Source organism: Photinus pyralis, unplaced genomic scaffold (assembly GCF_008802855.1).
Source record: "Photinus pyralis isolate 1611_PpyrPB1 unplaced genomic scaffold, Ppyr1.3 Ppyr1.4_LG1, whole genome shotgun sequence".
Lineage (NCBI taxonomy): Eukaryota > Metazoa > Arthropoda > Insecta > Coleoptera > Lampyridae > Photinus > Photinus pyralis.
In genome coordinates this window covers 46,088,671-46,101,572 of record NW_022170249.1, presented here as the reverse complement: position 1 = coordinate 46,101,572, position 12,902 = coordinate 46,088,671, and the positions used below count along the sequence as shown (strand labels likewise).

Here is a 12,902-nt window from a genome sequence, read left to right as displayed (position 1 = left end):
ATACCAGATTTTTTTTTATTCCTCGTGGTAATAATATCCTCCCCGTATTCCTCATCCAGTTTTTCTTTAATTGTACGTTCGCCAGCAACGTAGCCTTCGAGTAAGCTCAACAATTCAGGCAGTAAAAATTGGCGCTCATTGCTATTTTCAATAAAATCATATATTACCTCCATTGCAGACTGTACCTACCTGGTAGGGGTGGACATCAACTTTTTCGATTTCTTAAAGAAGCTAATGGAACATCTTTAGAAATCATGGCTTGACCAACATTCGTCGACACCCCGTAGAGGCAAGATAAATTGGAAAAGAAAGAAAGAATATTTGTTTCAATGGATATACTTTTGTTACTTCTCATAAAAAAACTATTTCAAAAATACAGTGTAATTGAATTTTGCGCGTCAGTTATATTTGAGTTGCCACAAACTTTTGTTATTAAAATGGAAACCATAGTACGCATAATATTATTAAAAGGGCTTCTTTTCAACGAATCTAACGATGTATTAATTATTTCATTTAGTATAGGTGGACAAATTATGATTCTTTTAATTTCTTTAAACGGTTCCCAGTAGTAGACCATGAAAACAATACTGAAGTACAGTTTAAATAATATTTGTTATATGCAGGATAAACACACGTTATTTAGGCCCACCATAGGTTACTTGATTTGGAAACTGCAAAATTCATTTTTTTACCACATGCAACTAGATTTACTGTAAATCGTTTGGAAGCGATTATCTTTTCAACTCGTTGCATGTTGGATCAAGCACTTCTTTATTCGGATCACTCTGAGGTTACTGTAATGAATTAGGTAGAAAACTTAAATTTACGAATTCGTATCTTAGTCATACATTTACCCACATTGACTCTGAAATTGATTACGAAATGTGCCTTTGCCATTGATAACCTTTGTACGAAAATTACCACATAATTACCACATAAAAACCATATATCATAGAAGCATTATGGGAGTTTATCTTGGAGATTTTATTATGCAAATTTGAAAAAATCAGAGTTAATGTGTATGTCTACGTTAAAGAGTAGGAAATATCATTTCAATTCGTGAAACCTTATCTCCTGGACGACCAGTTCGACGAAACTTATTTCGTATAGGTCATTATTCCAGCATTGTGGTTTTTCTGTATGATATAAATATAATAAATATGTTCGTCATTCTGTAAGAGAAGGGCAACGAATTGGCTTGGTTGAGAGAAAAGAATTGGTTTATTCCTTACGTTTGCCACAAAAAATAGAATCAAGTAACAATCCTGTGCACATGAATGTGTGATATTAGGCCTTGCATATTACAAATATGTAATCTCAAATAGACAGCTTAGAAAGAAACAACTGCTGCTAAGGGCCAAGGGCTCATCTGGAACAAAAGGTGCGAGAATATAGACACTTCTGTCGAAAGTTGAAGCACCGGTACTTTCCTAGACAGAATAAACAGTGTTAATTGCCTTTCTTGAGAAATTAATTTTAAGTATAGTCGTGCCATGGTTTTTTTTTGGGGTGAATGTCAGTGTCAAACAAGACAGAAATACGACGTAGGTAATTATGAAATGAATTCGTTTCGTGGAGTCGCCTGGGAGTGATTCGAGCAAGCACAATTATTGAAACCTTTCATTGACTGTCCAATAACTTAATGAAATAGTCACAATTGGAACAGCGCGCTCCAAACGTTTTGAAAAACGAGAGTCAAGACAGGTGTGGTTGATGCGGTAGCTAGCGGGACATTAAGGCACCAAGGGTAACAATTAGACGAATTAGAGCCCAATGATAATGTTCACCATGGGTTTAATATTGATCAAAAACGTTAAAAGCAGCTAGAGTTTCTACAATTTTATCAATATCGGTATAGTTTGTATAGCTGACAGAGCATTCATTTCTAAAGTGTATGTAGAGAATGTTCTCTTACCGACGCTGTTGGTACCTGCATTATTAAAGACAACCATAAATCGAAATATGTAAAAATTTGTGTTTAATAATAAGCAAATAACTCCCCCTCCCCCTTTTGTTGCAAGCCCTCCCTCTTTTTTTAAGTTGGTACCTAGCGCTGATTGTAGATTTATCATTTTGTATTTTAATGGGAAAATTACTTTTAACAAGCTCATCAGCCCATGAGGAAATGGTACTCTATTTAAGAATTAAATGGCAACGAATTAATAGACGCCCGTAAAATAAAAATCAAATTGGGTAAGAAAAATTCCAGACGAATTTCAAGTTTCTGCTTCTGACTTTATTTTCAAAGATCTCGGACTTGATCACTTTTCGCAAAATTAATTGTCAATTAGTTTGGCTATTCTTATACCTACTGCTATTTTTTGCATTAACTGGTAAATAATGGCGGGGGTGATGTGAGCGCCTAACGATGTCTGTTTCTCTATAAATAATATGTTTAAAATAAAATACAGAGTTTAAATTTAAATAATTGATTTTAATTTCTCTTTCAGTGAATTACGCCACAATGGGTTCATCGTATGAAGACGGTAAGTTATTTTATTTTTATTAATTCAACCCCAGTAGTTTTGTTATACCTATCTATATCCGAAAATTATTTACAATAGCCGTTTGAGGACGATTCAACGTCTAATACAAAGTAATGCTGGTCGATCAGAGTAGACGAGAAGTAATTAATGTTTAAGTCACAAAATAAATCCTGCTATGTCAAGGGAGTGTGTGATATATTTCCTCAACTGATTTCTAATGGGTGTTGGAATTGTTGCAACCCTTGCCGTTGCATACAGATCCGCTCTTTGGTTAGAGTAATAATTGTATTATTTGTAATTGCTACACAGCTTCTAATTAGTTTCATGGGAGTTTTAAATTAAAACCATAATTGACGACTAGACTTTGTTCTTTTAAAAAAAATTCAATCAATATTCTGTTTGGTGTTTTTCCAAGGTAAATACATTTAAAAATAAAAAGTTGTTTTTTTTAGTATGCCCCATATGCGTCTTTAACAAAATACAACAAATATTTGAAAATTTACAAAATTAATTTTATCGTAAACCTGCACATTAAACAGCTGAATTGTAGGTATAAAGTAAAATTGTATGAACAGATCAATTACATTACCCACTGACCTTGAATTCCGTGCTCTATATTGTTTGAGTATAATTGAATGATCAATGCTTGACGAAAATTATCGGCTATATACGTGACCTTATTAATGCCTATTTTTATGGGGGATCCTTTATCATTGGCCATTATGAATACATCAGACATCTCAATTTGCTAGACCAAGTTGAAACGTGATTTTTTGCACGTATCACGACACTTGGCAGTAATTATTGTCTAAATCGCTAATGTTTATTATAAATAGGGTCTCGAATTACTCCTATTTAAGAGAAAATGTATTTCCCCTTGTTTTAAATAACCTTGAGATTAAATAATTGTGATAGTGCGAAGAGTGTGTCATTTATTACATTCAATAAACATGGGATTAGTATCGCCCGTGATGTACAGGTAATTGTTTTAGATTCCAACTGTCCTTGAATTTTGGCACGAGTTTCAATCATTAATTGAGTTTGTATTTCTAATTGTTAGGGACATCGACTCGATCAGGTATAGCGTTTGGGCATAATGAGAAATTACTATAACTCGCTCTTACATCCTCGTTACCTATGCAAATTATTCACCCATTTTCCAGTCCAAATTCAACAAGTCTTTGAACAGTACATGCACTTTTTGGATGAATGCAATAGTGTAATTCTCTTCCAATTTGCATATATGCAACTGAGAAGCATTATCAGGCGACCTATGCATAGGTACCTTATACAGTAATGAAACGACCTACTTCCATAGAATTCTTTTAAATCAAAGTCAATAGTGGTTCCCCAAAATCTTAGTGGTAAGTTTTCAACTCTGGCTCTGTATATGATCAGTATAATGAAAACCTTAAAACCGTTGTAGCACTGTGTACGGAGTAGAGGAACCAAACTGGTCGAACGCTACCTCGGACCCTGCAACGCCCAAATTTCGAAAAATCTTGAAAAATTCATAAGGAGCGACGCACTATCAATTTACTATGCACGCATTTTTATTAAATACCTACCAATTAATCCTTACTTTAGGGTAAAAGCCTCACATAAACAAGTTTGGGTATAATTAGTTTAAGGTGTATTCTTATTCTGCATTTGGTTTTAAAATTATCATGTTTTATAGCGTATTTGCTTAGAAAATTATCTACTTAACATAATCCAATTGCCACTCACGTGTTAAGTCACCGATGGGTGCTGACGTACAAATGAGAGTACTAAAGTACCTGCAAAGCATTAAAAAAATGCTGCAATCAATAGCTAGGCAATAATTTATGATAATTCATTTATTTATGTATAGACATTAATTTTTGCTTGGTTTAACTAGTCCTATATTTAATCTTTTTTGGGTTAATAATATAAATAAGTACATATTAATTAAACAAGAAGAATGCAATTTAACAGATGTCTACACGCCTCAAACTTCATTCCTTGGTTCATTTATGTAATATTATTCAGAGAGGTTATTGTACCGCCACAACCTAATAAATCTTGGTAATTTTCCATACATTCTTTCAAGTTTTTATAAATCACCTTCTATAATGTTCTAGTATAACTTATAAGACATCAATGAACCTTATGCATAACAATTTTCGTTGCAGATAATCCAGGAGAACCTGTTGAATTGCCCGAGGAAGAAGAAGTCATCCACTTTCATTTAGTCTACACGGATGATCTCCATCAGGCTAACACCCTCGCATCCCTTAACAAGATGAGAAAAAATCGTCACTTTTGTGATGTTATTCTTCATGTATGTGTACTGACTATAAAACGTACATTTTACAGATTTCAGTCATTCATTTTCACAAAACACGTACACTAATAGTTGGTATCTTAGACACACAAAACACAACTCCCAATGAATGATTGAAATCTTAAATGTTTATAGTCAGACATTTCTGGATTCCACTTCGTCATAAATACTATTTTTAATATGTAGTGAGTAGTTTTGGATTATTTATAAAAGCAAGACTTTTAAGTTAGACACGTAGACAAAATTATTTCAGAGCAAAACTTCAGTTTTTCGTTTTAGTTTCTTACACTTCAATCGAAATATACGAACAAGAAATAATATTTTCTGTGTTTTCAGAGATATTCTCTTGAAAATTAGGTAAATAAGGTTTGCTACTCTATTTTCCAAGTAGGGATTTATATATTTATTGTCAATGACTTCGTTGCTTATTTGCACTATATAGTTTATACCAAATATGTAAATCATACTTGGATGGTTCAGAACAAATTTTAGTATTAAGGAGCCCTTTTAATTTTTTCTGTTTACAGAGCGTTATCAAAAATGTAAATGGTAACACTTTTATTTATTTACCAATCTTGTCATTTATTTCTTTTTTTTGATAGAATTTATTTTTTTTACCGCCTTTGCGCTTTATAATATGATGTATTGTTTGATTTATAGATTGGCAATTGGGAAATTCACGCCCATCGTGCAGTCTTGGCCAGCGTTTCTCCTTACCTTTTTGAACTTTTCACAACTGATCAAGATAAGAAACGCAACGAGAATATCGTCACTTACAAGCTTAACGGCGGATTTGACAAGAGAGCATTTGAGTTACTGGTTGACTATGCATACACTTCGAAACTTAAAGTTTTATCAGATCAGGTAGGGATTGTATAGTTTACATCCATTTTTGCGGCGCCAGTGCCACTCACTAATAGTTCTTCCCCTTAAAATGAATTGCATTGTTGGATAAATTTAATAACAGGTATCGGGGATTTCAGGATTCTTATGTAAAGTTACTTTCCCAAGATCTTTTTTTTAAGTTTTCAAACTTATCTCATTACTAATGTATATTTCCCTTAGGTCAAGGCTGTTTATCTGGCCGCATGTCACTTGAAAATGGACCGAGTCGCACGCAAATGTGCCCAGCATTTAATTAAGCATTTATCAGTCGACAACTGCATTGAAATTCGTTCCCTACCTGGTATTGCTAGAAATAAAGATTTCGTTCAGGAAGTTGATGCTTTTATTGCTGCTGAAGTATGTTTACAAAATAAATTGAGCCTTCAGTATCTAATTACACATTACAGTTTGAAAAAATCAGTAAATCATCTAACCTCCTGAATCTATTATGCGCGAAAATTGAAGTACTAAATCAATCACGGGAAGAAATGTCCTTGGTCAACCATAAATCTCTTTGCGTGTTAGTACTTGAATGGATCAAACGTCAACTGACCGAAGAATCTCTCCGCATGGAATCATTATCAGAAAAAACCTTTATGTTGTACCTTGCTATCGATAATTCTCTACAAGATTGTTCCGGTCTACCTTCTGGCGATATTAGCGACACAGAGATTGTACAGGACTACAAAAAGATGTCATCGAAAGCCGTTCAACCAAATTCTAAAAACAAAAGGAAATTCTTAAGTCAACCGGTGAAACCTCGAGTGCTTTTTTACTCGAGGGATATTGACGAAGAAATCGAGCTTGAATGTGAACCAGATTGGAACCTGATAGCCACATCTCAAGTCGCAGAACATTGCACTTTAGCGCTAGTGACTCTAGGAGGAAAACTCACTACACTATCAGTACAATTAAGGTACGTTTTAAGCTAGTCTAGGTGGCATTTTCCCAAAATTATTTTTCAGACTTAATCCACCTAGCACACCTTCTCCTGTTTCAACTCCTGATTCGAGTAGATGCGCTAGCGAGGAGAAACCTGATCTTTATTGTACAATCAAAAATATGTCCTCTGCGCGTTGCGCTGTAGGATGTGGCAATTTACAGAATACTCTTTTAGTTTGTGGTAAGTTTGACAAACAAATTGAAGAAAACATTCTTCCATTACAAGACAATTTGATTTTGTTTAGGTGGGTATGATCGGGTTGAATGCCTACGAAGTGTTGAACAATACATACCGGAATCAAATACGTGGAAATCTGCACCTTCAATGCGCGAAGCACGAGGAAGACACCAAATTGCAATAATTGAGGACAAGGTATTTGCTGTTGGTGGCAGTAACGGCACCACTGAGTTAGATACTGTTGAAATGCTGGATGTTACTGTTGGTATGTCTATCTCTCTCGTTTTTTATGTATATACAATGGATACTTGATAGGACGGTGGGTCAACCTGCCCAAATTGCCGTTGGCACGAAGCAATCTCGGAGTTTGTGAGCTTGGAGGTGTGATTTATTGTGTGGGAGGTTGGAATGGGCAGGTTGGTATTAAGCAATGCGATATTTTCAATCCGACTACCTCGACTTGGTCCACCGTTGCTTCCCTGAATACAGGTCGATACCAAGCAGGTGTTGCAGCTTTTAAAAATTTGGTTTACGCCATTGGAGGTTGCGACGCTTGGAATTGCTTAAATACAGTTGAAGTTTTCAATCCGGTTGAAAACGCATGGACCGTGGCCAAACCCATCATTTCGGCTAGACGAGGTTGTGGGGTGGCAATGTTTAATAATAAACTGTACGTGGTTGGAGGTTCTGATGGTACACATTCATTGAATACAACAGAAGTGTTGGACGAAGAAAGCGGGAATTGGGTCGTTGGTCCAAGCATGACTACTCCTCGGGCCAATGTTGAAGTTGCCGTAGTTGGAGACAGACTCTACGCTGTTGGCGGATTTTCCGGTAATCTATTCCTTTTCCCCTTTTAAATGTAACCCACGTTTATTACCAGGCAAAACCTTCTTAAATACAATCGAGTATCTAGACCAAAACTCAAACGAATGGACCACATTTATACCCAAAGGATCCATCGATGCCGGTTATCGAAGAAAGCCGCGCTACCGAAGAAATTCTGCACGTAAAAGCATATCAGAAGACTCCAACAAAACAATCAGAAGTGAAACCCAATCACCTATCAGCAATCATACTCAAAACGGGACCAGCAGTTAAATTTATTTTCTATTCTACTAATAAGTTTTAAAACCAAATTTCAGTTGGTTTTTATAAACATGTTTCATTTCAAATTTTACATTGTTCCAAGCCTCCAAATATAAAAAGTATTTTGCATACCGTTTTTATACTCAATATGTCATGAAATTAGCAGACGATATCTATTTGTAAGTGTAACTAAACTCTGAAAGTATTAGTAGGATAGAATATAGCATTTATAGAAAATCGGGAGTATTCCAGTAAATGCATTAAACAATATTATATATAATATATGTCGTTGCATTTCTTAATTTTATCAAAGGAAATTGAGAGTATATCGATGTAAAAAAAAGGACAGCTTGCTGTTAAAATACATATTAAAATATCTGTATATTTGATTCCAGAAATCTGGCCTGTGATTGGATCAGACTGATCTTTGCTCATTGAATGGACATTGCTAGAGTTTAATTTAACAATGTTTTTATTGTTTCCTAATTTTAATGCCGTCGGTACGTTACTTGTAAAATTTATCTTTATTTCAATAAAAAAAAGACAATTCGTGTATTATTAAATGTATATAATTATTAATCTGCAGTTTTTAGTGTAGCAGGTCTTAGGTTGTTAATTTATTTGTGAAAGTCTCCATAGACGAGACGCGTTTAAATCGAGTGCAAAAGTAGGTGGAGTGTAGATGTTAAATAAAATCGTATTAAAGAGATCAGCTATGTATTCCAAAGGATTTTTTAAAAATCAATATAATAGTTGGAAATAATCAAGTGGATAATAAATGATCATGTGAGGGATGCGGATTTTACCGTTTTTTTCCAATGCCGACACGTTTTTATTGAATTTAATCCCTAATTTTTGTGCATTAATAGGTAATTTTAATCCCTAGGGATTAAAAAAAATTTTAATCCCTCATTTTTGATTTCTTGTAAAACATTCAGAAAGTACCTATTCATTTTCTTTATTTTCAGAACAGGTAATATGAAAAGCACAATTTATAAAGGGCCTTGGTGTACATTCAGCTCTTCCTATATAATGCCAAATAGCTGAGTTCTTCTCCGCCTCAACAATGGTAAAAACTCTTGACTTTTAGTTTTTGTATCTGGAATTCTAACGACCAGCATCGATTCTCCATCTTCTATGTACCTAGTCTACGTTAATTTTTAAAAATTCCTCTGATCTGCAAGCTGCAACTTCCTCCAATATCCATAATTGTCACAATCTACAACCACAAACTTTGGAAGCATGAGCATGCAATGTTTTACACAAACTAACCTTGATCAGCAAGTGACATCTTAGGAGATGAAAGAAGCGCCTTCATATGCTTCGTCACTTTCGTCTTCAATATTTTTAGAAGGGTTCACAGGCATGATTTTACCAAAATAAAAAATTCTTAATTTTTGTTGACAGTTACAAACAATCAAGCGTAACTATGACATCCTAAAAAACCTACCTTACTGTTTCATAGTTTTTATAGCATATTAATTTTCAAATGGATTCAGATCGGTCGGTATTGGAAAAAATAGTATAAGTAACACTGGATTAAACTAGTTTTTGTTCCCTCAAGAATTTTAAAGCCCACGGCAAGCCTCGGGCTTTAGTAAGTAAGTAAGTAAGTAATTTATTGTGTTAATACATTTAAAAAATGCTTACACTCGTCCGTCAAAATCGTATAACACCTAAACATAAAATACATGAGACACATAGAACAATATTAAATAACATGAAAAATCATTTAGAAATAAAACAATTAAACCAAAAAAAAAATACAAACAACAAAAAAAAACTTAAGGCGTTAAAGTCTTGAGGTCGTTATCTAAAAACTCTTGGAAGTTATATATTGGATTTTCGCGTAAAAAAGTTTTAAGTTTCTTGGAAAAAAGTTGTTCATTTAGAGATTGGAAACAAGAAGGTAAACGGTTATAAAACACAGGGCCCCAATAATTATGTGCCGCCTGTGACGTTTTTAATCGTAATCTATCATTATATATTTGATTTTTTTTCAGAGTATTGTAAGAATGAACATTTTTATGGGTTATATAATTTGATTTATTTCTATGAACGAACAAAACTGAGTCAAAAATGTATTGTGATGGAGCTGTTAGAATTTGCAACGATTTAAAGATATTGCGACAGTCCTCCCTATAGCCAGCATTTACAATATTCCGCACACAGCGCCTTTGCATGGCAAACGTTCTTTTCCAACGTTCTTAAACCATTCTTTCAGGAAAAAAAACTCTTTAATCCCTTGTTACTTAATATACTATTTTTTTTTTGGTAGGTATTAAAATTCTTACAATAGAATATATGAAAAGTGAATAAAAAATAACATTAGTAATGGGTTCTAGTCTAAAGGGAAGTACAGCCAACTAAGAAATGTTTGTTCAATGGAAAATTAGTCTTAGTTTAACGTGCAAGTTAAAAATTATTTTGAACGGTTTTCGAAAGTTACACAATTATTTAAATTTTACTGTAACTACTCTACTGCAGGACAAGCCTTCGACAACACTCACAAATTTATGGAATGTCATAATTACTGTATATGCGATAGTAATTTTTTACACTAATTTAAAATTCCATTTCTGTACTTTCTTTTCGATTTGACTAGCATAGTTTCTTATTTACCACATAATTCCTATTGTATTTTGCTTTTTATCAAATTTTTTACTCCTGAATGTTATCATCATAATGAAGCATTTCAATTGTATTATTTTTTCTATATTTCCTTGAATCATTATTGAACAATATTTCAGTTTGTTCAATCGTTAAGACTGGAAAGTATTTCGAGGTCTGTTTGGACAATAAATTATTATTTCCCCAATGAATACAACAGAGATGAAACGAAAATTATATTTATTACATAAAACCGAATAACTTTAATTGAACGACCAAGTATGTTTACAGCTCTTATATTATCTACCATTATAAGGCAGTCAATGTCGATCATTAACGACCTTATTTTTACATTTTATAACTTACAACAATCTTATAAATTTAAAATGCTTATTTTTTCCAGTCATCCTTTTCATAATCCCATTTGGATGACAGCCCTGTAATTGGGTTGACTTTCAAATCTAGCATTCTTCTAAGTTGGGCTCTTCTATTTTCTTCACTAAAGCTATCGGGTAGTGGACCATACACTATTGAAAATTGAAATCAGTAACAAGCGAAGTTATAATAAAAGAATGTACAGGACATTATTTCACAATGTACAATATATAATAAACATCGTGTCGTAGGTGTCCCAGATAATTTTACAGCTCATGTACGATTAAAAGAAAACTGTTCTTAAAACTAGTACAGAGCTGTATCCAAATTTGTCGCGAGCAACTTACCAAAGAACTTCATGAAAATGTACATCCAAACTCCGCAGCCTACAATTATAAATGTGTACCCTAAAACACTTTTCCACTCCCCGGTCGGATGAGTAAACTCGGAAAAGGTTTGGCAAAAAGATGCCCTGTAGAGTGCTTTCTTTTCTTCTATGGATAATTTTCGCCAGTCACCTTTCTCCCTTTCTCTCAAGGCCTACGTCAATTGTACAGTCGCAGATAATCACACGAACAAACATACCAAAACATCAGGGGTCTCCTCCTTCCATCGAAGAGAGGGCATTGGAAAATCTACACGATCCATATAAACTGGCTGCCCGTTAATACCATACCCAACCATTTCACGAGTACCCTCAACCGGTGCCGCTTCGTGGTGCATTCCGGCTGAGCCCAATGGAATCAGGCGACCTTTAAGTCTCGACCCAAGAGTTAAAAGTCTCAGTGCCATGGTAGTACAATCCCTAGCCTACTAATAAATAATGTTATCAGTGTTATATAATGGGTGGTTGAGGGGTTTTAATTGTTTAGTAAATATTTTATTATGTTAATTAATTAGTAATTATTGAAGTTCGTGTGCGCGTTATAAGGGTAACATATTGCAGAATTATATCACAATTTGCTAATATAAAATACCTTTTAACGAATAGAAGATGGCGTAGACACGTTCTCAATGTCGCCAACACAATCGATTAAAAATAAGGAAAAGGAAAGGACATGTCAGCCATAGATTTCAAACGACCAAAGAACAAAAAACCAGATGTAATAATAAATAAATAATATAAAATAAAATAATAATAAAAGGGACGGATTAATGAACATACGTATTAGGATTTTAAATAGAAGTTTTTAATAACATTTAACGACCCTCAATAGAAATTGATGGTTTTCCAAAATGCTGTACGCCTTTTCCAGAGACATATCGATTTCCCACGGCTATCCGGGAAGTTTGGAGTCAGAGCCTTCTAGATACTTTCCAGAGCTTTCTGGACTTCCGTAACCCTGGGAATAATTTAGAAAGGTGTGAGAAGTTCTAGAATAGGTAAGTACTCCTATCGGCCACTTGATAAAGAACTTAAGTATTCCCTGGAAAGCACTTCAGGGCTTACCAGAGCTCGCAATCTAAACGGGTTCTAGAATTTTACAATCAGGTAAATTTTAAAGTTCTCAAGAACACTTACAGGACCTTCCCGAACAATTTTTCAGCCCCCCACAGTCCTTGCCTATAACATTATAACAGTTTTCCAGCGCTTTCCAAAACTCTACGCCTTTTTAAAAGGTGCTTTTTTCGAAAGATAGAGGGTACCTATGGCGTACCGCTACTTTTTGTAAATAATTAAAACTTAGCCCCACATATACACTGTCCAAGATAACGATGTCTTATCATGGGGATCTCCGAACTATAGAAGATACGATGATGGTTTAAATTTTAAATTAAAGAAAAGATGCGCAATTAAGGAGTTGATCATGCTTTAAAAAAACCAGAATATATATATAGGGATGTGAATGCTCTCCAGAATAATTGAAGCTTTACAGGCCTTTTCTGGCGCCCTCAAAAGCATTCTGAGCTTGTTATAGAGCTATTTAAGATTTCAGAAAGCATTGCAAGTCTCTCCCAAGCATATTTATAACCTCTATAGACTATGGACACTATCTCACCCCACCCTGTGTTCATATCGTGAAGCACCCTG

General features: G+C 34.3%; 2 protein-coding genes across 6 annotated transcripts; one reads left to right on the top strand and one right to left on the bottom strand.

Moving 5' to 3' along the window:
• The first annotated feature begins 1,081 nt into the window (after nucleotides 1-1,081).
• Nucleotides 1,082-8,448, top strand: LOC116177872 (influenza virus NS1A-binding protein homolog A-like). Of its 4 annotated transcripts, none has more exons than XM_031497036.1 (10): nucleotides 1,082-1,110; nucleotides 2,451-2,486; nucleotides 4,640-4,788; nucleotides 5,452-5,655; nucleotides 5,857-6,033; nucleotides 6,084-6,592; nucleotides 6,642-6,799; nucleotides 6,864-7,061; nucleotides 7,112-7,630; nucleotides 7,680-8,448. In XM_031497036.1, the coding sequence occupies exons 2-10, from the start codon at nucleotides 2,465-2,467 to the stop codon at nucleotides 7,895-7,897; spliced, it is 2,154 nt and encodes a 717-aa protein (XP_031352896.1). In that variant the 5' UTR covers nucleotides 1,082-1,110; nucleotides 2,451-2,464; the 3' UTR covers nucleotides 7,898-8,448. The 4 variants fall into 4 exon arrangements, with proteins under 4 accessions (XP_031352896.1, XP_031352913.1, XP_031352888.1 ...); XM_031497053.1 differs by lacking the exon at nucleotides 1,082-1,110 and adding an exon at nucleotides 1,276-1,381; XM_031497028.1 differs by lacking the exon at nucleotides 1,082-1,110 and adding an exon at nucleotides 1,479-1,548.
• Nucleotides 8,449-10,743: 2,295 nt separating this feature from the next.
• LOC116160146 lies at nucleotides 10,744-11,966 on the bottom strand. 2 transcript variants are annotated; one of them, XM_031473284.1, is made up of 4 exons: nucleotides 11,848-11,966; nucleotides 11,456-11,683; nucleotides 11,218-11,410; nucleotides 10,744-11,022 (listed from the first exon to the last, which is right to left on the bottom strand). In XM_031473284.1, exons 2-4 carry the CDS (start codon nucleotides 11,660-11,662, stop codon nucleotides 10,886-10,888), a joined length of 537 nt encoding a protein of 178 aa, XP_031329144.1. In that variant the 5' UTR covers nucleotides 11,663-11,683; nucleotides 11,848-11,966; the 3' UTR covers nucleotides 10,744-10,885. The 2 variants fall into 2 exon arrangements, with proteins under 2 accessions (XP_031329144.1, XP_031329145.1); XM_031473285.1 differs by having other exon boundaries at nucleotides 11,456-11,680; nucleotides 11,848-11,962.
• Between the last annotated feature and the right edge of the window lie 936 nt (nucleotides 11,967-12,902).

Bases quoted from the DNA above. Each gene is read 5' to 3' on its own strand.
- LOC116160146 (XM_031473284.1), bottom strand. From the start codon at position 11,662: ATGGCACTGAGACTTTTAACTCTTGGGTCGAGACTTAAAGGTCGCCTG. The intron at 11,411-11,455 runs GTATGTTTGTTC...CAATTGACGTAG, and splicing joins AGGAGACCCCTGATGTTTTG to GCCTTGAGAGAAAGGGAGAA. The intron at 11,023-11,217 runs GTAAGTTGCTCG...AATTTTCAATAG, and splicing joins CATTTTCATGAAGTTCTTTG to TGTATGGTCCACTACCCGAT.
- LOC116177872 (XM_031497028.1), top strand. From the start codon at position 1,494: ATGGTTTTTTTTTGGGGTGAATGTCAGTGTCAAACAAGACAGAAATAC. The intron at 6,800-6,863 runs GTAAGTTTGACA...GATTTTGTTTAG, and splicing joins GAATACTCTTTTAGTTTGTG to GTGGGTATGATCGGGTTGAA. The intron at 7,631-7,679 runs GTAATCTATTCC...GTTTATTACCAG, and splicing joins CGCTGTTGGCGGATTTTCCG to GCAAAACCTTCTTAAATACA.